Source organism: Larimichthys crocea, chromosome III (genome assembly GCF_000972845.2).
Source record: "Larimichthys crocea isolate SSNF chromosome III, L_crocea_2.0, whole genome shotgun sequence".
In the NCBI taxonomy this organism is placed as follows: domain Eukaryota; kingdom Metazoa; phylum Chordata; class Actinopteri; family Sciaenidae; genus Larimichthys; species Larimichthys crocea.
Window position 1 is genome coordinate 24,441,880 of NC_040013.1, and position 27,481 is coordinate 24,469,360.

Below are 27,481 nucleotides of genomic sequence, written 5' to 3' on the forward strand. Positions count from 1 at the left end.
CTCTTTAATAAATATGGTGAAGAATGAATGAACCGATTAGACCAATGACGTAATACGAAGCTCAGAACAATGAGTAGTGAACATTAGTTTAGACATTCACCTCTTGTTCCCGCATTTGAATGCATTTATTCTAAAAAGGCTTTGAAACACAGGCCTCTGACAAGAAATATGGGACATATAAGAGATATGGAGCAAGACAGATATCTTTTCAAAAAAGGAGAAATTAGATATATAATGAGAAGGACACAAAGAAAAAGACACAAAGGAGACTGAAAATGAGAGACCATTATATATAAAGATCCAGCAGGCTAAGTAGTGGGATGAAATGAGTGAAATGACACATACTGTGAACTGTAAACAAAAAAAAAACATTGATATACCGATGTGTCAGATAAATACACATGCTGAAAGAGATGAGAGAAAACCATGAGCAGAAAATCATCTTTTCGTTAATACAAAAAGCTGGTTTGCTACCGTGACAAGAGGGTCGTCATGACAACCTTTATTTCCCCTCTGTGTGTGTGTGTGTGTGTGTGTGTGTGTGCCGAGAGCCTTGAGGCTGTGCGGCTGTACACTAACTCCCCCCCCCCTCTCTCCCACGTGTCCAACCTACCACATATCATTCAATTTTCCATCACTCCTGGCACAAAGCAGCCAGGTTCGTGTCTGTAAGAGGTGGCGACACTGTGTAGACAGCATTACGACGGCGCGCTGCGAGTTTGTGTTTGTACTGTACACAGGGGTGGAAAATAATAATAATAATAAGAAGGGACACCAGCTGCATGCAGTGGGGAGCCAGCAAACAGAGAGTCGTGATGCATTCATGGTGAAACACTTCCAAACCCTGGTGTCTGATTTAAAGTATAACCGCTACTACCTCTGTAACAAACTAATCAAACCTTTAGAGTAGAGGCCATCTCATTTTTTTAGCATGTAGGGCATTCTCCATTTTAAGGGCACCTATTATATTAGATTTTCTCCACTGGAAGGGCACCACAGAGGGCACTTCATCACGTGTTTTTGCACATAGAGGTATCCACTTTGCCGGTTTTGGTGTTTTTAATGGGTTCGCTGAGTTAGATGTGAAAATATTCTGGCTCAGCCTAACTCTCAGTGCATCAGACACCAGATCCAAAAGAAAAATCAAGACAGCAACAATCATACTGCCAAAGTGGAGGCTTCAAAACAGTTGTCCACTGGGTATATATGCATGATAACAAACAGTTGAACAACAGAGTCATTCATTTGTGTTCATGTTTCCCCATGATGAATAATCAATCCTTGCGTATCTGCAATCTGTGTGTGTTTGGATTAGTCTGACACTGGGACAGAAAGGCGGAGAGTGGACGCTTAACGTCTGGACATACGAGTAGGCGATGTTGAAGCCGGTCAGGTTGTAGGCAGCGTCGCTGAAGAAGTGAAGCAGAGCGTAGCCGGACGTCGTCACTACCTCGGGGACTGTCTCGTTACCTCTGAACTCCGGTACAACTAGACCACTGAGAATAAAAAGAGAATAAGACACTCAGCCCCTATCAAAAAAATCATTTTTTAAAAAGTAATAATGATAAAAAGCTTTTTGAAATGCTGGTGAATTTTATGGCCTCTGATCTTAAAGCACCACAGGAGGAGATAAAAAGGATTCAATTTGAGCAACTGCAGGCCCCCACTACAAATACGACAGTGATTAGCTTTAAAGTAAAACAACATTGCAGTGCAGAGTCAAGCCGCCTTTCGCTTTTATTTGTTTGATGAGGTTTCTCAGTGGGGGTCGGCGGTTTCTTATGTGGTCGGCTTGTCTTTTTTAATAAATGCAGCGCACTGCAAACATCCTCGCCCTTAATGAATCTGAGTCAAAGCCTCCTCCCTGCTGTAACTGTAGCCTTTTTTTCCCCCCTCCAACACAAGTATGTAACAAATTATAATGAACAATGTAAGCTTATTTATTGTAGGTAGTAATCCTACATGAGTCTAGGCTTTGTATATACAGATATTTCTTCTTTGGTTGGAATGGGCCAAATGATCTCCTTTATATCCTGAAAGCAGCTGAACTCTCGACAGGAGATAAGCTGAAATTGCAAGCAGAATAGAAAGTGGGAGGTTGCTAAATTATTGTGCTATTACTGTTTTGTTTTTTTTAAATGAATTTCTGTCAAACGAAAGAGACCCACCCACACGCTTGTAAATTGTCCTTCGGAAAGAAAAAAAAAGCTCCAGAAAAAGAAGTGCCTTTCAGGGCTAATGTGAGTAATTGCAATATTTTTTTTCTATCACCGCCGTATTGCGGTACAGTGGTAATTACGAGGCCCATTGTTTGCCCACAAATGGAGTCATTTGACTTGCATAAGTGCAGATTTGTTGGAGCTTTTTGAAGCTCTGCCAAAGGCTACCTGAGTCATTTCCATATTCCCCCCTCCCTCCTTTTGCAGCTCTTGTATTCAGAATAGCGAGTGCTCACCTGAAGACAGCAATCAAAGGCGCATAAATGGAGTCTCCATCATAGACATACATGTGGTCCCAGCTGCACTCGGTGGCAAAGTGATTGAAGCGCAGCCTGAGTACTGCATTAGGACTGGGAGACAGATCACAGAATATATAGGTATGACAAAAATGCATTTGATGAATATATATTACCCATATGCTTCAAAATGATTCTTACTTTTGCAAAAGTGTATCTACTATTTATGAAGTCTGTGGTTATGATCACACATTGTCTCCGCAGGATGCTTCAGAAAGCCTTGTTGCCACACTGGTGATTATTAAATGTGTGTCTCCTTCACGCTGTAATTGGTGTATTTTTACACACAGGACACACTTTTACACCAATTCTGATCGTGTTTCTTTTCAGTATCCTGGTTTGAGAGCTCTAAAACAAGCTCCTCTTCCTGTTCTGAGAAACCTTTATATGCTAATTACTTCGAATCCTATCGCGGCAGGTCGCAAACACCAGGTTTCTAATCACCATCAGCCATATGTGCAATCTCAACTCATGTTAACAAATAAACATAATGATGGTAAATGATGTAAAAGCTGCAATCAAAGTGAATAAGCGGGTTGATTTATGTACAATGTGAATTTCTGAACCCAAATATGATCAAAACCAGAATAGGACTCCATCCCTGGATACTAGTGTGCATGTAAATGTAATCAGTGTTCATTGTAATACACAATGCAACAGCTTGATGGACACTTGGCCCATTTGATTTTGATTTCTTGTGGTTTCTTGTGGAAATTTTGATCTGATAATGCTGAAAAAGCTCATGGGGTTCAACCACCGGGGACTATGAATATTCAGAACAAATGTAATGGAAAATTTGGCAGCAATTTTGGACCAAAGTTGTGGTCAACTGGTTCATTTTGACCCGAACAGGCATGAACTATCCTCTCCTCTTGGGACCATCACTATCAACACCAAATGTTGCAAGAGATTTCCAACCGATCCAAACGTCGTCATCATAACCAGCTGGGAAGCATCTTTTGTCTTTTTTTACTGCGTTTAGGTGTAACCAGACCACTCCCGCTTAACTTAATGGGAAACACTTAACTGGAACATTTTCCCTGTGAAAGCTGTGAAAATCAATGGAAAAACAACTCTTGGGTGCGAACAGAACGGATAAATAACTAAGAGGACAAGTATAGCAAGTATAAAGACACACTTGACCTATCCAAAACTGGATGTCCTCAGATTTAGGTGAGTGAATGTGAATGTTCAGACTAAAGAACATTAAGAAATGATACAATCCATGTGGAAAAGCACCTACTCCTATCGCTGCATGTCAAGTTAGCAATAATAAATATGTCAATATCTGGTCAAACTTTCAAAATAAAGCACACTTTGGTTAGGTTTAGTTTAGTTAGTTGTTTGCTGTCGTCTCATGTTACTTACTTAGTTACTTAAATAGCCTATGTAACTTAGAAGAAGTCAGCATTGACATTTGCTTTGACACAGGATACATACAGTAGACTTCTAGGTGAAAGTCTTGTGTTTGTCAGACCCATCCATCCATACATCACCTGGCTTTGACCGCACATCAAACATTAAGTTACACAGCCATGTACAGACATAATGCAGGCAATATTCGACAAGTTTGGAGTGAGAACCATCAGGACATTTTGACCTTCTGGTTGTGCAAAAAGTCAGAGAATCCTCCGTCATACTGAATTCCTGTATTACTACGTGCACTCAGTTGGTTCAGCGTGCATATCTGAACAGCTCGGAGCACAATAAGCACATTCAAATACAACTCCTTCTGTTTACACAGTGATAAAGCTCTCTTTATCTGGAGCCCTTAAGGCTGATACAAGCTGGATGATGATAATAGGAGGAGAAGAAAAACACTGATACTTACTATCCTTCTATTAGCCATGTGCATTTGGTCTTGTACTTGTAGTTTACTGGTCCATCTGTGAGAGAGCCCGACAGGTCTGTTAACCTGTAGAAAGACACACAGAGGGGAGGAAAGACAGAGGTTCAGTCTGTGATAACCACAAAATGTGCTATGCACTAAAAATCAAATTTGCTGAATCAAAGCCAAACAAAAGGATCAAACTGAGAAGTTGCAGAGAACGTTTATCTTGTGGCAACCTAAAACAAGGCATCCATTCTTATGTCAGTGCGAGTCTCCATCACTCAGCTCAGGGGACGTCCTGTCGCTGAAACTGGCGTGATTTACTGACACTTCAAGTACTCAGATGCAGGTAGAGCCGATGTGAGGCTTTAAGAGCAGTCAATACTTTAAAAAAACACCTCACTGAATTAACTAAACGAACACTGCTGCTACAAAGGTGCAACAAGTCCTTCATGTTGGGTATTTTCAAAAGGATTTCCTGTTTAGTCTCCCTGCTGCACTATTCAAGTCTGGCTTTCACTTTTTCTTGGTTACAGTTGTTTGTTTTCTCTCCACTGTTCAGCATAACCACAATATTATTGATTTATTTTGAGCCCCAGAACCAAACCAGCAGTGCCGATTTGTGCAAAACAGGCAGAAGATCCATCAGCTCTGGTTTGTCTCGTCTTGTTTGTTCATAGAGTACTGAACCATGGTGAACTATGATGGGGATTAGTTTAGTTTAGCATAGCCTGGTTCTCATCATAATCCAAGAATCCACTAACCAGTGACTCTAAAGCTCGAGCGCCACACTTCACTCACAGACATGCATTTCCCAAAATCTTTCAATTTAAACGTGATGAACTACCCAACATTTACCTGTTTTATTTGACCTTCTCCCTTTCCAAGCATCGGCCACGCTACCTGCTCCTGTTTGACTATCAGCTGACAAAGATCCAGCGTTACACCTGCTGCATCATGTACATCCTGCACTGCATTTAAGTAGATTTCCGTGCCCTTGCTGCTGCTGCTGCGTAGCATACGGCTCACCAGCATGGCCAAATGGAGAACAGCCTTAGTCATGCATCACAGACACTGCTGATGGAGCATACAGCCATCCCTACATTATTTAACTTTGGGTTAATGTAAGTTATTTTCTCTTTCAGTCTGATAAAAATAAACCTTTTCACTTAGGGACCTGATATATATAAAATCAACAGAACTGATACACGAAACATGCAAAATATGTAGATATATAATCAAAGTGTCTCAGACAGCCTTGAACGAGGGAAACACTGGTGGCAGAATAACAACATTCCTTTGAGCCGACGGAACGTGACATCCTGCTAATGCCAAGGTAAGATAGTGAATGTTACGGTTGCCATAGCAATTCCGACATGACATATTCACGTGGCAGTTGTAATAACTACAATCCCGTGGTTAACGGCGGTCACACCTGTCAGTCAAATTGATCTCATTCCAATGCAGAGTGAAAAGGTGCAGATGGAGACACATGTCAGCGTCACAGGCTGCGCTGAAGACATCGCAGCCTGCCTCGGCTCGGACAGTATGTTACTGTATCTGCCGTGTGTGTGTGTGTGTGTGTGTGTGTGTTCATTATCTGAGCCTGCAGTGTCACTGGTCATAGTGGGGAGCTGCCAGACCAGACGGGAAGTTAGAAAAACAGAAAGTGAATTTTTTTTTGTTTTGCTGCGTCCTCTGGGAATAAAACAAAGAATAATTGTTTATTTGTGGAGCGGTTTTCGAGGCCGAGCTACGACGCGCTTCACAGGGTCGAGGGCAAGATAAAAACCGGTTACAGCAAAACATAAAATCAGATAAAATGGAACATTAAAAAGGAGAAACGTCCAAGAACCGACCCAGAAAAATAGTTTGTGAATTTAAAAAAAAATGAACTAACATCAGCAGAATGTGAAGAGGCAGCAGCTATGACGTTATGTACTGTGCTGCACAAGATATCCACAAAAATTTGCATGCTAACCTGAATAGTGCTGCCACACTTCAATACCAACACTTGCTACTTGAGTGCATAAGTGTGTTCACACCGTTAATAATGGCACAATGTGAAGGTGTGCTCATAATATACGCTGGTCACATGAGAGGAGAGCTCAGAGTTTATTTTATAATCGTTTGAGATTAAAAAGATTTATCTTCACTCACTTCTCAACCTGTCTGCAGTTGCATTGTTATTGTTGTTGTAACTATCTTTGGGAACCCAGAGCTTTATGACAGCAGGCAAAAAAAGGAGGATACTTAACTTTACTATGAACTAAGTCAGCATGGCCCTGAGCGATCTGAACTCTGCTCAGAAAACAAGAAGGGAGACAAAGTATGAATTCAGACTTTTTGTTGCAAACAACCATCATGAGGAAGTTATCTCAGCATGATTCCCTTTCATTTATTGCAATTAAATCTGCAAATTCTGTTTATTTTGGGTTCATACTGCCGTAGTAAGTGGGGGCAGGAGGTTGACCGGGTCATGGAGGAGATCAGCAGTTCAATCTCCGTCTCCTCCAGGCTTATGCAAGAATGACACATTTCTCCTTTAATACATCAATGCTTAAATCTGTGGAGCAATAAAATAAAGAGTAACTTAAACAAGACATACTCAACTGGCTCTCAACGGTAGAATTTAAGCTCCATGTTGAACACAGAATGAGGGCAAACATTAAAATGAAACATTTCTGGTGCAACTTCAACCCACTGTAGCCTAAAGGTGCTTCCTACGGTGAATGGCTCAGCGGCCTGCTGACTTCAGTGTTCTCTACAGCATTACTGAATGTGCAGCAGTGCGGCACAACTCAGTCAACACAGCTATTGACTGCATCTGATTCTACCAACCTGTCCAATAAACTACAGGCGGGCACATCCACCTACTTACGCTTACAAGAGTAGTTTGACCCACCAGCTCAGGTGGTAAAATAAAAGAATCTTTTTTCTTTTTTTTCAGGATTTGCCGTAGAAAAAGGGAGCAGAACTCGAGGTGGGACGCAGAAAAAAAACACAGCATTATCAGCACCGTCAGTCAGTGCATGAGATTAAGAGCGTGTCAGGCCAAATGTGCTGCTTCTCTGTAATGAGAAAGAGGGAGGGCAAACAGATTGCAGCACAGCCGGACACAGGCCACAGTAAATGCTACAATCCTGCCAATGAAACGCACGAACACGGAACACACAGCGCGTACACTCGCACGACACGTGAGAATGAAGACGTGAAAAAAAAAAATCACTTTTCCGTCTCACTCTCCATGTATTTCTCTATCCATCTCTCCAATCGGTTGCTGATGATCACAGTTTGATGCCCTGGCTTTAATCCCAGATTAAGACAAATGTTCATGTCATGACGCTGTATGACTCAAAAGACGACGATACTAATGACGGCTCTTTTACGGTCTCTTGCAGGAGATTACATATTTCTGGAGTGATATTCACAAGATCTATTGTTTGTTTTGTCCTGTCATATTAATGCAGCGGCGTTAGTGATGCTTTCATATCTCAAAAATTAAGACCGCATTTCATTTTACCTGCAAGATCATTGCAGGAGCATATTGTGAAAGAGAGAGGAGACAGCAGAGGTAATTAATAGAGTGCGATGTTCTCATCTAACATAAAAACAAACAAAGCAAAAAATAAAGTTTCTCCTGAATGTGGACGCTGTGTTTTTGACAGAGTGAGCTGAAAATGGAGAAATGGAAAAAGTGGAACAAGCAAAAATATGAGAGGCAATAAAAAAAATAAAAAAAATGTTTCAGGAGCATTTTAAGCTCCTGCAAACGCTGCAATAGCTAGTCTTTCAGTAAACCAGCTATGGTTAACTAGGTGTTAGGTATTTAGGTGCCACATGTGAGTCATGTATATTATGACAGCCTTCCTGACAATGCAACAATAACATCCCCTGAAGCCTCAAATGCATTTTCCCCTCACTGTGCACCAACATTATGAAACGCATGTCTATAGAACTGTTGACAGGACACCTAGAGGTTCAATCAAGGACATTTATACCTCTTTATGTTATCCTCTTTTCAACCAGTTCATATTTAATGTATGACACACGACAATTAAAGCCTGATCTAAGTTATTGTAGGTCACGGTCACAATCCTTTCATCCATTTTCTATCCTCTGCTGGAGGATAGAACCTATCACATCAGACACTGGCCGAGCGACACAGTACATCCTGTCAGGGTTGCCAGCTTATTGCAGATCTGATGTGAGCAGATAAGTATTTACACTCAGATTCATTTCTACAGACTGTGGGTGGAAACTGGAAACCCACACAGACATGCAGAAAAGCCCCCAAAAACTTTAGTGCTGTGAGGAAACAGTGAAAATCACCAAGTCTGTTTTTAAAACAATGATTTGAATGTGCCGTTTATCCCAAATTTTAAGTATGGATCATGATTTTGCACATGGATGACAATCATTTCCAGATAAAAAGATAAAAAAGAAAGTATCTGTATCTCAAAGGTTAAGCTTGGTGTGGCTCTCCTCGCAGCTTTCTTTTGTGATTATGCATAGACGCTCTGCAAGTCTATAAAAACATGCAAACGGTAGATCCCATTCATACTTAATGAGGAACTGACTGGAGTGGCGTCCTACAGCCCCAACAAACCGTCATTTCAAATGCCTCTCCCATTAATCTTCCCCAAAAAAGCCTGTCATAGAAGTAGATACAAGCAGCACACACACACACACACACACACACACACACACACACACAGCTGAGCTATAAATGGTAACCAAAGACAGCAGACAGTCTTGGAGTTCGCAGCATGAGGCCAAAGCCTTTTGACAGATTCCACAGGACTAGAATCAGACCAGAGTCCACACACACACACACACAATACATACATATATAATGTATATATACTGTGTCTGTGAGAAGAGGGGACAAAAGCACGGGAGTGTGAAGATGGCAGAGGCAGAGGAGGCATGAAGGTAGAGGAAGATGAGAAAGGAGCCAGAGAGAGCAGAGAGATAAAACAGAGACAGGGACGAAGGGGATGAGGTATAGAGGAAGAGAGTCCAGCACCCTTTGAAATATTCATCTGCTCCGGGTGAATAATTGATGGCATAGAGAAGACAGATGCATGAAGGATAGACGGACAAATGGGTGGAAAGAGAGCCAGAGGGATGGATAGAGAAAGAGACAGAGAGAGAAAGCCCCGTATCTCCAGGTAGTGAACGTACAAATACTCCTGTTTCAATTTGTCTGTCAGCACCTTCAAGGTCCAGCATGGCTGCTCACTCACACTTATTTTACGGTCCAGGTGTCACACTGCGATCATTACAGAGACAATGAAATCATCATTTCAAAACAAAGTTTAGGTTTTAGCAGATATCTCATAACTCTCTAGAATAAGTCAGTTATCTTTGATTCACTGAAGTGCATCATGATTTGTTCTTCTTCATTAGCATTATAAGTACTAAGGACACCTGCTTTATTTTTTCTAGAGCTCCAGCTATGTCACAGTTTTGTCTTTCAGAATCAGAAATACTTTAATAATCCCCGCAGGGAATTGTTTACTGGCATGCATAAAAAAATGCTTATATAACATCAATAATCAAAATTGCTTTCCTTTTTTAAGCAAACTGCACAAAGGATAGAAATAGACTGAAAGAATGAAACATTCAGTACATATTTTTAAATATGAACAAACACTAATGTATGAGGGACTTTCCCTACAGCACGATGCACGACCTGTAAATGGTTATAGGTTGTTAAGCCAGAGTGTAAAAACATAACATTTGTGAGTTTTTGACCAGCGGCACTATGAAGTAACCACGGATCAATAAGAATAACTTTTATTCCTGTGGAAGCTGCTCATTGGTGTAAAAAAAGGTTGACTTCAGTGCATGAAATTACCCAGATCTTCTGCATATACCACATTTTGTCACCCATGGAGCAAGCACACCAGAGCCAAGCCGCTAACTTCTGGTTTAGCCCTCTAGTAACTTGAACGGAGATACAATTATTCAATTGTGTGGCTCTTCCAGACTTCCCAAATGTTATCAGATTAAACAGATCAGATTTTGGTTTGGAAACAAGCCATTTCATGGCGGTTGTGACCCCCCGCAAAAAAAGTATCCACTGTTAAACAGCCACTTCTTTGACCGAGTAAGCTTATGGGAACATGTCTTCACTGTGCATCATGTGACTTTTGACTCTATTGGTTCCACAGCCCTTCCTCAGGGCTTGGAAGGAGTTGAAAAGAAAATGCATGTTTTGCTCACATGAAGGTATGAATGGCATGGCACACATTCCCTGCCATCTGCATCTGCATGTGTGGTGCGCTGAAAATATGGAGTCCCACAAATTTCATCTGGTTAACACTTGGTGAGTGTAACCCAGAAACAAAAGACACAGAATAATTCACTATGAGTTTGTGGTGGATTGCAATGTTTCAAATATAGAGCTGCAAATTCTAAAACAAATATCCTTCACACGCGTATTTAACCCAACAGCACAGACGATCTTTGCACTACAGTTTCAAGCTGGGCACCCAAATTAGTGTCACCAATTCTGTGATCGACCAAATGTGAAATATGGTCCCAACCCTCCCTTCTGTTCCCGAGTTATGATGCTGGACAACAGCCAGAAAAAGAGTTTGTGCAGTCGCAGTGGAGTTAATCTTTGACATTTTGGATATAAAATGTCATCTCTTTTGATTTTATCCTATTTATTATGGCCAATTACGATGAGGTTACAGTGACCTTTGACCACCAAAACCTAATCAGTTCATCCATGAGTGGACATTTCATCTAAGTTTGAAGAAAACCCCTGAAGGTACTCCTGAGATACTGGGCCAGTTCATACGTATCAAGCTGATTTTCATGGCCGCAGGGGTTATGTTTTATGCGGATGGATTTGATTATGCTGGATGTCCTTTAGGTAAAATAAAACAGTAGATGGTTTGCAATTAAAGAAAGGGATAAGGATGATGAGATGAGAAGAGGATGGTGTCACAGAGAAATATTTCCACACCTCAAGCTTCAGGCGCCCATCTTTACATTAGTCCACTGCTACAAGTCGTTCTGCCTGTTTTCTGAGCTTTTCCTTCATTTCGTTGCACTTTCTGCTTTGTCTCTGTGGTTTTTCCTACATTACAGGCATGCTGGGAGATGAGAGGTACTCCTTGGTAATCCTTGGACTTTGGAAAACTACAGCTCCCAGGAGCCCTTTTTGCTAGAGGCTCGAGATTTAGCCAAGAAAGGGGGGCCAGACTCGTCTATAGTGTCACACTGCATGGCCTTGTCACAGCTAATGCATCACCGGATTTAATGAGCTTTAATGGCAACCAGTAAGAAATCAAATTACATGGTATTAGCTTTTAAGGAGCAACAGCAGTGATGTGTCCAGACGGTGTGCGGTGACACCCAAACCGTCTCCGTCCCTGACAGAATTACATAACTGAAAGAATCGAGGAAAATGAAGAGTTCAGCTGACAGGTCAGGGTGTCTTACAGGATGCATGAAAAGGGCCTTGTTGTATTGATTTCCTCTGTCCTCGTCCACTATAAGACGGACATTCACTAACCACTGGTCTCCACAACAGTGTGGTGACACGTAATCAAAACAACCACACACAAAGACTTTCAGTAACGGCGTCGAGTCAGCTGAGCGTGACATCACTGTCAGTAACAGAAAGACGCACACGTGTTTGCGTTTAACTCCCATCAACTGTTTTCATTCCCCAACCCTTTAATCGTAACCTGACCCCTTCACACCACGCGCCTGTTCTTCAACTTCATCATAAAAACTGGCCTCTCCCTGGCAGGAGTCGTCCAGAATTGACTTCACCTCGCAAAAATGTCCTCCCTCATGTAAACACACAACCTGTTTGAAAAGAATTATAAAAATTCACACATGCTTGAAAATCCTCCAAGAATAATAGCACTCCTTAATTGACTATAAAGTCTTGGATGACCATATTTAGGAAAACGCAGCGCACGGCTGTGACTCATTCGAATGAAGCGTATAATTCACAACAATGCACAACACAGTGGAATTCCCTCTCGGGCCGTCTCCAAACGTCTAAATCGAGACACAAAGCTCACCGTCTGCCCCTGCAGCCTGGCTGCACTCACCAACACTGATCATTTCATCTGGCTGGAGGAGTTTTCTTTTCTTGGCACTTTCCTTTGGATTCTCGTCTGAATTCACCCTCTGAACAACTCTAATGCGGCAAATTAAAAAGGTGGTGTTATCATCAATCTGCCATCACGTTCCATATCAAAGAGAAGCTCGGGCGAACAAGCTACAAACTGTGTACAAATCATGCACCGGAGCACGGCCCTTAAACTTCTGCTGCATGCCTCAGCGCTGACTTTCTCTGCTGTAAATCTGTTTGATAAAAATCAGGAGAAAATACGTATGAAACTCATAAATAATTTTAATTCTGTACGTGTATTGCGTAAATATTAAAGTGGAAGAAAGTTTAACACTCATTGGGATTTGAACTAAAGTTTGCTGAGGTGAAATCACCGCCAGCTGGGTGAAATAAGCGCAGTGCAGACATGTTTCATCCAAAAGAAGCATGTAACCTCCTTCTGACATTTCAAAACCATCATTGAGCATCACTGTTCCATCAAGCGCCTTCTGTCCCAAACTAGACTGAAACGTCACAAACAAGGCTACAGACTTTATGATGATTATGATAGTCGTTATCAAATCAAATCAAATCTGATTTATTTGTATAGCCCAAAGTCACAAAATACATTTGCCTCGGAGGGCTTTACAATCTGTACAGGGAGTGACACCCTCTGTCCTTAGACCCTCGGTTCGAGTGAGGAAAAACGTGGCCACAAAAAAGGTGGAAGAAACCTCAGGAAGAGCCACAGAGGAGGGATCCCTCTTAAATGCAATAGATGTCACGTGTACAGGACAAATCAACACAAACATATTGTACAATTACAATGGATGATAAAATGATTACAGCAGCAGTGGAACCTGTGATAGAGATAGGGAGACACAGATGCACAGCAGCAGCAAATCATTAACTAACTATAAACTGTGATGGAGATATGGCAGCAATAATGACAGTATGGGTAGTGGACGTCGTGCAGGATCACAGCAGCAGCCACGATTCACGAGAACCTGCTGGATGAGAGAGCACAGAAACTTCAGGGAAGAAGTTTAGTCTAAGTCCCCCGGCAGTCTAATCCTTATGATGTTGATATCATTCAACATACATACAACAGTGGATAATGGGAATATCAGTTATTTCATCTATTTGGCCATAATAAAAATAGCATTGAAAGCATTGAGCAAATTATACTCGAGAGGAAAAGCAGAGTGATTATTCATCCTGAGGGAAATTTAAAAGGCAAATATATCTAGCAGTTGTTGAAACATTTAACTCAAATGCCAAAGTCATGATGTGCTAGGGGAAAAGGTCAGAGTTATTAAGGGTACATCCTGTGGGGACTATGAATGTGTGTATAAAATCGTGTGCCAATCGATGAAGTACATTTTGAAATAGTCCTCATGAGGAAAAAACAAGGCTTACGGAAAAACCAGAGGATTGCCAAGGTCCTCTTATCATGGATGTCAATGTACTAAGTCGAATAAATTGGGTTCATCCTCTGGAGATAATGAATCCAGTCCAGTAGTTGTTCTACAAGCTTGTAGTGTGGCTCTTTTGTAGTTGTAGACCACAACCTGCAGCGACTGGAACAAAAACAATAATCTTGGTAATACGTTCATCACGTTTCTATCCTCCCCATCAGGACTTGACTTGCAACGTCCTTGAACAAATCTATGATTCTCTGGGTGTTGGTAGGTTGGATCTTTAGTAATATTACAAATGCGTCAAACAATTTTGGGTGAGAACTGTTGAAAAGTCAAAGAAGACGAAGTTCCTGTTTCACTTCCGTCCTTTTTAAGTGAGATTGCTGAGACAACGTAAACTCCCTGCTGTGAACTGAATGTGTGTGTAGGATCTGAGTGCATCATCTCACATCTGGCACACAATGATAGGACGCGAAAGCAGATGAAATTTCAAACATTTGGTTTTGTAATTGAGTGTATTTCTCAGTAATCTGTCATCCTCACAAGTCTCTGGCTCACGTCTCCCCAGAGGAAACAGATTAACAAATGGTCTCCACAGTAACCTCAGAGCTTCTCTGGCCTGCCACTGCCGCCTTTTACAAGAATCCAACATCCCTTATTTCACATGTACGGTAGCGATATTATCTCGCCACTGGCAGTACATCCAGCTTCCAATTTCCACACCGTTTATGCTTGTATTAAGTTCAAACAGTCCTCTGATAAAACAGTAAGTAATATTATCTGTGACACCTCTTGAACGCTGCAAAACTCTCGCGGTGGATGAAATACACAAAAGATAGCGGCAGAGCTACGTAAAACCAGTGATGGATAACCAGACAATCCAGAGATGACGGCTGCATTGTTCACACCTATGAGAATGCACACATGTGCACACACACACACACACACAAGGTGCAGGGGTCTCCAAGCTGGGGCCAATAGTGAAGATTGAGAGATCTGTGTGGTGTGTGTGTGTGTGTGTGTGTATGTGTATGTGTGTGTGTGTGTTCATGTGTGTGCGTCAAGGGAGAGCAAAAAGAGGAGATGAATGACCAACAATTGAATAACCTTGACCTTCTCTGCAGATATCCTTTATTAAAAATCAAGAAAAGCCTTTCTGCTGGGAATAACGAGGGCAGAGAGTGAGTGAGGGTGTGTGTGTGTGTGTGTGTGTGTGTGAGTATATGTGTGTGTGTGTATGTGTGTGTGTGAGTATATGTGTGAGTGTGTATGATTGATGTTACTGGGTCTCTATCACCTACGGTATAGTCATGGTCCAATGGCTTTCACACCGCCGCATCATTCATCGCCCCCCAATATCTCTCTCTCTCTCTCTGACTCACACACACACAATCACACACACACACACACACACACACACACACACACACACAATCACACACACACACACATACACAAAATCACACACACACACACACACACAAACCATACACACCTCATATGGATCCTGTACCTCAAATAAGGTCAAAGCAAAGCTAATAGGAACATGGCACGTTTAAATAGAGAGAGAGTCAACTGAAACAGAGCTGAGAAAACAAGAGGAAAGAAAGAAGGAGGAGAACCGTAGAAGAAAGAAAAGGGGAGAGGAGGGGGGGGGAAAGAAAAACAGAGTAAAACATATAGAAGATGAGGAGAAAGAAGGGAGAAAATGAACAGAATAAAAAAAGGGATAGACAAAGGGGAGAATAAAGGAGGAGAGATGAAAAGATGGAAGAAAATACATGAAGATGAATGAAATGAGAAAAAGAATAGAGGACAGGAAAATATCAAAGAAAAGGGGAGAAGAGACAAGGAATAAAAAGGAGAAATAAAATAGGTAAGACACTGACAGAAGGGGGAGGTGAAAGGAAGGAGAGAAGAGGAAAGATGAAGAAGGCAGGGAAGGAAAGGAAAGGACAAGACAATGAACAAAGAGGAACAAAGAGGAACAAAGAAAGAAGAAATTAGGACAGAAAAGGAGAAAAGTGCAAAGAAAACAAGTGAAGACACAACACACACACACACACACACACACACACACACACACACATAAAGCTCTCCATCCTCCACCACGATCACACACAAACACACAGCGGGCTGCATATCGATGTGGACATCCATACACATGAGGTGACTTTGCTTTACCCATCTGCCTCTGTGGGATATGAAAGTCATATTCAAATATTCATCCTCTCGCGTTCGAGCAAACACAGCCTCATGCTCCTCCGTTACATCAGCAGAACCTCATCAGTCCTCGAGCTTTAACCTCGGAATAAAGAGCCGACTCCCTGATGACTGTCTGCACTCGAAAGGTTAACAGACTTTATGAGACAGTCTATTAATCTGGGGAGACTAAAAATGTCATACAAGAGGGAAATTCACATAATACCGCACCTGTCCTCAGAGATTATATCACCAGCTAAGTCATGATCTCAAAATTACCTAATCGGTTAGGTACTCTAGTCATAAGAGCTGGTCAATGTATGTTTTCCTGTACTTCTTGTTGTAAATAAATGTTATATAATCTGAGTAAAAATCAAAGTGTTCCCAGGCTATATAGTCCCTCCAGTAGGTTCCTCCCCGTTGTGCCCGGAAGACCGCCAAAGGAAGGCACCATGGGGGCATCGCAATCGCCATCTCAGCTGGTTCCTTTCAACGCAAAAGAGCAGCGGCTCTGCTCTGAGCTCCCCCTGAATGCCTGAGCTCTGTATCCCTGTCCTGCCATTCAACGGAGGAAGCTCATTTCAGCCGCTTGTATCCACAATCTCGTTCTTTCGGTCACTACCCAAAGCTCATGACCATAGGTGAGGGCTGGAAGATAGATGGACTGGAAAATCGAGAGATCCCCACAAAGCTCCGGTAAAACGTGCGCTCATGTTGGCTTGAACCAAGAAATTTCAACCAGTAATATCACGGACAGTTTCCTGATGTACGGACAGCTTTATTTGCTAAATGTAGCCAATCTTAGGTGGGCAACAGAACCTGGATCAGCAGCCTCCCTGTGTACATGGTCTCCATAAGCCCCCATATTAAAATATCCAACCTTGATGGTGATGCATTGGGATAATGTTCACATTTCCAGTTTCAGGGAGTCAACACTGTGTTTTTCTTAAGCATGATAGCTCCATAACCTGTGTTTATCACTGTAACCACGATGACTAAACTACCCTACCCATAACAAAGTACTTGATGATTAAACAGTCTAGCCAGATACTGCACAGGAAAAAATGACTGCACACAACTACGGTAAGTACGGTATTTCAAGTATGGTCAAAGGGAGTGTGATAGATGTTTGCAACAGACAGTTCGGGTAATAGTTTCACAGTATACTGTCACTTTCTTGCTCAAATAAGTTTGGCTGCAGTTCTGCGACAATATACTGAGAGACCTTCAGGTGACAGCCACGTCTTCAACAAGGAAATACAGCCTGTAGTTAAATCAAGAGCAGTGCTGTCTGCAAGATGATTCATTTCACATCAGCTCTACAGCAGCAACACAGCACACCTTTCCTCAAATAGAATACAGAATACTTTTTTTTTTGCTTTCTCCCACGGATGGTTGCATGAAGAAGAAATGTTCAATGCTCAATAAAATCATGAGCTAAATAAAAAGAGCTAAACAGTGACCGGCTCCAGATCCAGTAATTTTCTTTTCTGACCTTTTCAGAAAATCCTGATATAAAGTGTTTTATGCCTGGAACGAATCGTGACCATGACACATTTGATTTGGAGCAACAAAAGACATAAGAACACACAAGAAATGCAAAGATATAAGACTCTGTACATAATTAATTCAAGAGTGAAGGAACTACGAACCAGGGGTCCCCAAACTTTTTTTCGGTGCGGGCCACATCAACTTGCCTTTCTGTGATGGGGGGCCGGGGTCAGTCTATAAAAGGAAATGATATCAGTCCCGCCAGGATTTCACGGGCCTTTTTTGAAATAGTTGCGGCCTAAAATCCCTGATGTTGCATGAGGTTTTCAAAAAAATTGCGGTGAAAGTTGCGGTGCTATTTACATTTTTGTTGCGATTTTGTTGCGGGAGGAAGTGAAAGTTGCGATAAATTGCGATTCGACAGTTGCGGAGAGGGCGCAGCGAGCACTAAGGCCACGGACCCGGGAAGTGGCGAGGTCTGGGCAGGAGGGCGCTGTAAACCTTCGCCCCCGAGCCTTTCCAAGCCGACCCAGAGCCGGTCGCGGCGCACCGCCGGGGAGGAAATGCGCCCACGGAGGGCAGCCAGCGCTGGGGAGAGGTCCCACGAGGGGATCCTCCTGCACCGTGCGGCCATCCCTGATCCGCCGAGTTGAATCCCCCGGGCAGACTGTGCGGAAGTTGATCACGAGCAAAGTCACGTCGAAATATACCAGTTAGCTAGTACTGTAAATAGTTCGTAAATAAAGTAGATTTTAATTAGAATGCCAAGCTTAATCATTAAGTGTGGATATTTTATAATAGGAAAATGCAATTTTGAAAAATAGGCCATGTTTAGAGGGATTGTTTGGGATCGTTAAGTGGGCCACTCCAATTGTTTAGGCTGGCCGGATGTGGCCCACGGGCCGTAGGTTGGAGACCCCTGCCATAAACCATTGCAAATGTTTCCAACAACTTCCAACCTATGATAACATCATGCTGTGTATTGAATTTAATGTTTATGCTGCCTATAATAGTGTTGTAATATATTGTAGTTTGTGTTGTGTGTGTATATACAGCGTCGGGACATGATTAGTAGAACTCTGCTAACTAGTGGCCCTCACAGTACCAAAACCCTGGTCCTGACAAACACTGACGCAGCGTGTCAGAAGGCTGAAATCACGGCTGCTCTGTGGTGAAAGTAAACGCTCATAGAGGTCAGCGGTAGCAGTAACTCACGAGCTAACCCTCACTAGCCATTTGCGGTTTACAGGCCCTGAGACATTACTGTTACAATTTAGAGATTTAGGATCTAGGAAGAGGTTTTTCTTAAAACAAGGTTAATAACAGACTTGTGGCGTCTAAAGTAGCATATACCATCGTTTTACACACCTATAGTGTGTGGGAAATCTACCTTAGATGCTTACAACAATATGGCTAATAATCAAAATCCTCAATTCTGAATCTGAATGTGATTTTCACTCCTGGAACCTCACCACTGAGCTCTATAACACAGGGACATTGTGACAAGTCAAAAGGGAAAATGCTGGTCATTATAAATGAGACAGGGTGTTCAGGTTTGTTAAAAGAAACACATGCATGCTCAGCTTGTGTTTGAACCCAGGTTGATGAAGTCAGTCAGTCAGGATGATTTTTCACTTGGAAATAATAAGTCTTCTGTGTCCTGACGCGGCTCGACAGTGCACGCATCTCCACTGACGCGTGTGTGTGTGTGCACAGAAATAGAGCCGTTATTACAGTCTGACAACAGGCCGCTGTATTATTACAGAGAGTTTGCACCCAGCCCATCCAGGCCACAGGTTGATTATACACTGTGTTCTGAAGCCAGCAGAGGTGTGTGTGTGTGTTTCTATGCATCTGTGTGTGTTTCTGTGTGTGTGTGTGTGTATGTGTGTCCGCCCCTATGGTGAGCCCCATCACATGTGTTCTGCATTAAAACACTATTGTGTGTTACGGGGCTGTATGGCGTTGCCATGCAGACTGAAATCACTATCCCATGTTGTTAGCCTCTCAGTCATATTATGGGATGGTTTCCTGTACTCTGTAAGCACACACACACACACACACATTTCCTACACCACACCCAACATAGGCTTGCTAAGCCCTGAATCCACTCCAGCACCGATGTCTCATACATCAAATCTCTCACGCTGACACATACCATAATACAGAACAAAACAAAGGATAGAAATAATACAAAGGAGGTAAAATGATGGCAGATGTGACAGTATTGAACAAAGATGCTTTACGGTTCATGGAAACATGATGATAAAGCAGTTGTCACATGAGAAGGTTATGAAAAGACAATGACGAATCTTCATATTGTAAGTACACTGCTGCCCATGAAGTTTATTCCTATCTACACACATCAGATTATTTGTGGTTTAATTTTCACTGTGGTTGGAAGATATTGATCAATAAAGTTTTGATGACATACACTTGATCTATCAGGAATAAATCACATTGTGATTTCATTTCATTGCTTTATGAGCAACAGTGTAGGAAGAGCATGTATATGAGACCACTATGTTATCGTGGAAACGTCAATGATAAAGTTGAAATGTCGTGGATGAAGTCGACTCTTCTAGTCCGTCAAATGTAGTTAAGAGCGTGACTGACACCTCTTCCAGATTTGTTTGCTTCCTCCTTCTGTACAAATGCAATTTTCACCACATCTCTTTAAGTTTCTAATAATTATTACCACACTGTGTCCATGCTCTAAAATAGAAATCATTTCCTTTCATCATTGTTACTTAAAACTATTTTCTTTCATTGATCTACACAAAGCATTTTCTAAAGGCAGCCATACGTGCTAGCCTGAATATGTCGACTTTAATTTTCAACATTTTGATCTTGTTCTTGAAATGCAAAATAAAGAAATCTTCCCTCTTATGACTGGTGTAAAGCCACGTTCAGACAGGAACAGGGAAACCGGACACCGGCGATGTTTTTTCAGTTCATTTCAGTGGGGGGCGTGCGTTTCCACACCGGCAGCCCAGGCAGGCAGGGGTTGCCGCAAAAAACGTCGCCGGAGTCCGGGAGAGAAGTTGAGCCAGATTCAACTTTTGGGAAACCGGAGCCCCACAATATGCTCCACAAGCCAATCAGACACTCTGATTGGTCAATCCTCCACAGACAGCCTGAAATGTCTCTGAAGCAGAGACTATCCAGGTGGATTCACGGACTAAACCCTGATAATCTAACTGTGTGTGTTCTGACTTTGTTTATTTCATGTAGCCAGCTTCTAAATCTGAGTCTGACTTGCCGCAAAATAGCAAGCGCCGGCCTCAATAAAGCTGTTAATCAGCTAAATAAAAAGTTATTTCCTGATTGTTTCACAGCGGTTACATTCAGCAGGTGTAGACACGCCAACAGCAACCCACCTCAGCTCCCAAGTTTTTGATCGATACAAGTTATTGACCGTGTTATGAACCATGTGGAAGTAGATCATTAAGTCGGTAATGAACCGGTTTGAGATGTAGGGTGAATATTGGATCATCTTTTATGACGCTGCAGGTTATTAATGTTTTAAAAAAAGTCCCTTTTTCATGTTTTCCTGCCTAGTTGCATCATGGTTTTATTGGATCAAGGAAAACTGGATTAAGTTTATGGACACAAGTCAAAGTAAGATGCACTCTGCAGACTAAGTGGCTCTGGAACTTGGAGCATGCGGCAAAGCAACCGTACACCTGGCCCTAATACTTACAATATGTTACATAACTCTGGAAAATTAGTCAGACAAGCTTTATTTACTTTACTAGATTACTTGAAATGAGCAGCATCTCAACTGTCAAGTTTGATTTTATTCGTGTAGCACAAAATCACAATTCATACATTTTCCTCAGGGGGCTTTACAATCTGTACAACATCCAATACGCCCTGTCCTTACAGCCTCACACACACACACACACACACACACACACACACACACACACACACAAAAAAAGCTTTTAACAGGGATGAAATGGTCTCGAATGACCCTGAATCTGCATTGTAGAGGCAAGTTTAGGATCAAAAGTTAAAATTTAAATGCAAAACAAATCAGGATGCAAAGCCACACTTCCCATGGGGAATAATGACCTCGCTTCACCTAAAGTCCTACTTGTGTGTTTGGTGTAAAGAAGCAATCACCCCTGAATTCTTCTTTAGCAGAGTGGATCTGTTTGTGCAGTATCTGTGTGAATTTATCTATCGCTGTCCACGCTGGGCCCAACTGGACACCTGGAGTTCAGGATTAGTTAGAGAACTGTATGTGTACATCTATGGGTGTTACTGCGAATAAGGGCAGCATGGTGGTGCAGCAGTTATTATTATTATAGCCTCACAACACAACACAAGCTGGGGCCTTTCTGTGGCTGGGGTGCTCTAGCTTTATCCCACAGTCCAAAGATGTTAATGAATTCATTTTGGTGACTCTAAATTGTCGGTACCTGTGAATAGAAGTGTGAATGGTTGTTTGTCTACATGTATGAACCACTGTGATGAACTGGTGTCCAGGGTGTACCCTGTCTGGGAGCAACTCCAGCCTCTGCAACCCTGATAAGGATAAGCTGGTATGAATGGACAGTGTATCTACACTGTAAGCTTTGTAATCACTTTGTGTTTGGGAGGAAAGCAAGTTAAAATTTTTACATCTCGGATGACAGTCAGCTTGTTTTCTTCCAGATGTTTTTGACTGCAGCTCATTATCTGCTATGATAAACACACACACACATAAGTGACCAACAGAAGAGTGTGTATTCTCTTAAAAACATCTAAATGTGTCGGACATAATCGGAGCTGCAGGGAGGAAAAGTGCTAAGCGACTTCTTCGTTTTCTTTTAGGATTCGGAGCGTTTATGTGCTTTACAGCCACCAGAGAAACAAAGACAAACTAATTGAACATCTTATCTGGCCGACGGAGACGTATGTGGCTAAGCACGAATAAAGGTGGTTAAACGACGTTTATTCTTATCTGGACATCGGACATATTAAGCGATAGGTCGTAACGGTGCCTTTGTGGGCGAAAGAGGAGTGTTGATATCCCGTGGTTTCTTTCTAAATGCTGAAAAACAGGTGTAAAGAAGCTGCCAAGCACAATAACAGCCCCAGGTGATCCTAGATAAGCACAGCTGTAACGAACATGGAGCTCTGACCAGGCCACCTGGAAGAAAGTGACAGGGAAAGACAAAATGAGTGCTCACCCTGAGGCAAAGTCTGTGTGTTCACCAGGTACATGTGTATGTGTTTATTGCTTTCTGTCACATTCTCCTTCACACACACACACACACACACACACACACACACACACACACACACACACACACCCTGCCCGAGCGAGTGGTGTGAACATCACGTCAGAGGCAGAAAAAGAAAACAAGTGGACTGAGAGTTACAAGAGAACATGGGCAAACAACCAAACATGAACACAAATAATCCAGCCCCTGCACTCGCTGTAAATACACCCACCCACCACGTGTAGGCTCACACACACACACACACACATAGAGAGAAGAGATAAAAAAACACACACAAGAAAAACACAGGCGCAGAGGGAAGCAGAACTAGCACATGCCTTCGTGATGAAATCATTTGTGAGAAAACGCAGTTTGGAAGCGAGAGGGGAATACGTCTTTCTATGGGTGGACTGCAGTAAAAGCATGTGTGTGTTTGTGTGTGTGTGTGTGTGTGAGAGTGTGAGTAGATCTGCTGGGACGGATAAAGAGACATGAAGTGCGCACAGATGATGAGATGAGAACAGGAAGAGCAAAAGAAAAACAGAGAGGACAGAGAGGAAAGGTCTGAATCCAAAGAGATGCTCCCTGCTGCCAGGAAAATAACTCTGGCCTCAGCAGAGACTCAGAGGATCATCTACACACAGTCAGCGATCCAAACCTGACCACACACCCACACACCCACACACACACACACACATCTATCACGAGGATAATAACTCTGTACATTTATTTTGTGACTCACATTCTGGTTAAAGTTCACGGACAGACGGAGGCACACACTCACGCAAAACTTTTTTTTTTGCTCAAATGCTTTTTTTAATGTGAACTCAATACTTCCTGTGGTCGCTCGCCACAATAAAAGCCTTTCTAGCAAAGAAACGTTTGCATGGATTTTGCAGTAATGTAGCCGCACAGAAACTGGCAGTAGCTTGTTATGGATTAGTTAGGACTAGGTTTGTATAGTGAATTGACAGGTGGAGTTCTGGCTGCATGTAGGTTTGGTCCGATGCAGATGCAAGATGTTTCCTCTTACTCATTCTGCAGGTTTAAAGTATGTAGTGTATGAGGCAGCTCACTTTAAAATCCAGTAAGTTAATGAATGCAAATTACATGGCGTTTTTGTGTAATTAGTAATGTAATCTATTCTTGTATCTCTGCAAACTGGAGACCAGATGCGCTTTTTTTAAAAATGTAATTAAATATTCGTTGACGGTGTAACTATAATCTAATTTCTATTTTTTCTCTTAATATAATCTGTTACTACCCTGCTTTCAGACAGGAGATCTTCAAAAGTTTGGACCCAATCCACGGCAGTCTTAAATTAAATCACCAGATCAGAAAAGTACCAGTCCAAACTAGCCCAGATGGTAATTAGATCAGAATGCGGGCAGCTTAAAGAGACACTAATAAAAAGAGAAAACAAAAACCGTTGCAGGTGCGTGGTGTGATGCTTGCAGCCGTGGTTGTAAAGAGCAGCAAAAACAATGTTCGCCTGCTTCACACATTGTTCTCTTTTGTGAAGATGATGATAATCAGATTTTGTAATCCACTGTGGAAAGAAGTGCAGTTTCTCAACTGACTTGAGGCTGGCTACGAGTCAATCCCATGTTGAAATGTCCAACTTCACAGCAGAAATAAACATGTTTACAACCCTAATTTCCTCGTTCATGACAACCGTACTGAGGGTGAATTATTTATACAACTCACCTGTTCAGATTATATTAAGGTTTAAAGTTATGCAGGATTAACAGCGTGGGCACTTTGATCGACAGGTGGGTGCCGTTACAGGTGGCCTGTTTGGGCAACCAGGCTTCATTCGGCCCACCTGAGCTCCACCAAAGTCTACCTCTTTGCCCATTTTCGGATTAGCTGGGAGGCAGCAGAGGCAGGACTGCCAACATCTGAGCTTCAGAAACGTACAAGTACATCACAGATGACGTGTGTGTTTTGAGTGTTGAAGTCAACTTCAGCAAATCAGTGGAGTCTTTGTTTGAGACACTGATTCCCACTTATTCATTGGTTGTCCTGCTTCCTACGTCTTCAGCAATTGCACTCCCGTAAGCAGACAGCATGAGCAGTACCCTACGAGGACAGCGAGCAAGGCATGGGCAGTATGAGTGGGAAAAGTCAGGGTTTCACGTCTTTCATGAGCAGTGAGCATTCAACGTGAGTGTCACACTGAGGGAGGAGCTGCTTACAACTACAAAACTAGCAGCAGCCTTCGAGTTTCCAGTTTGACTGACATCACATCATCGTAAGTAATGAAATGAAAAAATGAAATTTAAAAGTGGCAGACGGGCTAAGAGAGAACACGTCGGATTCTAGATATTCATGATGTCAAAACAAATAAAGATACGGTCCGTCTTGTTGACACAGATTTCCTGCTGATCTATCAAGCCACAGATCAAAAATCCCTGAGAATCAGTCACATTCAGGACTTTCCACAGACAACATATATGTTATCGTTAAGTGATACAGAACATTACATTGGATTTAAGATAAAACACACACAAATCACCTCATAACCTGATATCCTGCCGGACATCGTGTATCACTACAGTCATACTGAGCTCGACACACACACAGGATCTTGAACAAAAAGCCAGTTTTACCACTTTTCCCTCTGTTATATACTCTAATGGAAGACATTTTCCCTCAACACTTGTCTAATTATCCTGTGATGGAGAGACATTAGACTTTACAACAAACACTAATCTGATTACTGCCAAAGGAGGTAAATGGTGACTGTGTCTAATGGGTCGTATAGACTGTACACTCACGGCCAAATGACTATTGATCCACTTGGCCTGTGTTGGGGTATGACATAGAGGTTGTGGTCATCATTATGAAATGAGATTTAACGTATTGGCTCAATGTATGTTTAAAATATAACAGACTGCCTGGAGTCTCTTGTCGTGTATCCCTCTTGAGAGTTTCATACGTTGTAGAAGACGTCTCATCTAAACTGAATTGTTTTCCTTGATTGGATGCTGCTGGTGAGCCTGTCGATTGATTGGACCATTGATTGGATTGTTCCTGGCCTTGGTTCAGAGCAAGTTATCTTAAAAACTGTTAACAAGATTACTGTTCAATCTGCTAAGTTCATGGTCCCAAGAGGACGGTTACTAATGACCTTGGTGTAGCCAAAATGGGTCCAAATCTCCTTTTTGTGCCCTATTATCAAAATGTAATTGTAAGACTGTCGTGAACTTTACTGAAAACATCTGTAATCCCTGGAGGATTCCACTGTAGAACCTTCTTCTGGTTTACCAACTTGCGGATTTGGACAAAATGAATTTCCTAGTGTTTGATTTGTCCGTTGCAAGCTTGTATAGAAACCGGACGACTCTGTACAGTAGATATAAAAGTCTCATTCTAACGTAACAAAAACAGAGATACAGGAAAACTGCCAATATATGTTCCTAAATATAACACACTAATTTTGTGTTGATTCTGGCAGCCTCTTATTTTTAATAATATTTTTCTGTTTAAAACAGAATGCATAGTGACAAGGTGATGTATCTGCCCGATGTCAGATTGATAATTGTAATATAATCATTAAAGTTTTAAAAAAATTCACAGGTTACATGTACAGCTAACAGATTTGGTTGCTCTGTAATGATTTGTGGGGAAGGCTGAAGTAATCAACATTCCTGAGTAATGTTATTTTCATAATAATAAGCCAACAGCAGGACATAACTCAGTGACGTTACACTGTTACATTATAAGCCGGTTGTCCACCATGACCTGTATCTCCATGGACTGTACACAGCCACATTTCGATGTTGATTTCATAACATTATATACCCGTCAAGAAGGAAGCGGGCCAATTCAGGATTGATTTTGAATTTTTTCAATTTTAAAATTCTCTTTATTTGTTCAATGACCAACTCGTGTTTCCGTCTATGCTCTTTTTTTTTATTCTTTAGTCAATTCTTTTCTTTTCCTCTTGTGGCAGTATCATCAGTAACCACAAAATATAACATCAAAAAATTTAATTTCTACCAAAGACAAATGTCCTGCTCCTTCATTTTAACTAGCTCTAACACAGGCTCTTCAGGCATGCGTGCCGTCACTCCCTTTCATCTGATTTTGCTTATGTAGGTCATATAGAGGCATCGGGATGAAAGTAGTTAAATCAGACTTGTTTTAAAGGAGTTATAGAAACAGTCGGTGAGAACTCACTGTCCTATGATGATGATGATGATGTCACAAGAACAGACCTCTGCCATCTCTCTGAAACTGCCAGAGCCTCAGGGACGAACACAAGGGGCTATGATTCATGTAATACACACACAAATCCAACTGTGTGTGTGTGTGTGTGTGTGTGTGTGTGTGTGTGTGTGTCACCCCTTGCTTTCACTCTCATCATAGCGGGATTAACACACACTGGACAGATGGCCGTCCGATGCTCCTCCCTCCCAAACGCTCACATGCTTTTCTCACAAACACACCCTCAGCACGGCTTGGCGGTGGCGCTTCACGAGCTGTGTCATCATCACTGCACAGTGCCCGAGGCCTAAACACACATAATCACACATGCACATGTGCTACACACACACACACACACATGGGTTGAAGCCCGTGTCAGCAGATGATGACTGATGTCAGAAAAGCACTCAGCCTGTCTCTCACTCATGTGGTTAGTCTGTCCTTGAATGGCTTCCTTTCTTTATCTCCACAGGGTTGATCTCTATCAATGCATATTTGTACTGTAAGACA

General features: G+C 42.0%; 1 protein-coding gene across 3 annotated transcripts in view; it reads right to left on the bottom strand.

Annotated features, from left to right (window-relative positions):
- atrnl1a (attractin-like 1a) overlaps window positions 1-27,481 on the bottom strand; it is a 241,016-nt gene that overhangs the window by 200,312 nt on the left and 13,223 nt on the right. For all 3 annotated transcript variants that reach the window (XM_019263833.2, XM_019263831.2, XM_027278322.1), the window contains exons 2-4: window positions 4,347-4,430; window positions 2,456-2,569; window positions 1,368-1,496 (exon numbers count right to left, since the gene is read on the bottom strand). In XM_019263833.2, coding sequence (XP_019119378.1) covers window positions 1,368-1,496; window positions 2,456-2,569; window positions 4,347-4,430 — 327 coding nt within the window. The remainder of the gene's footprint in view (window positions 1-1,367; window positions 1,497-2,455; window positions 2,570-4,346; window positions 4,431-27,481) is intronic.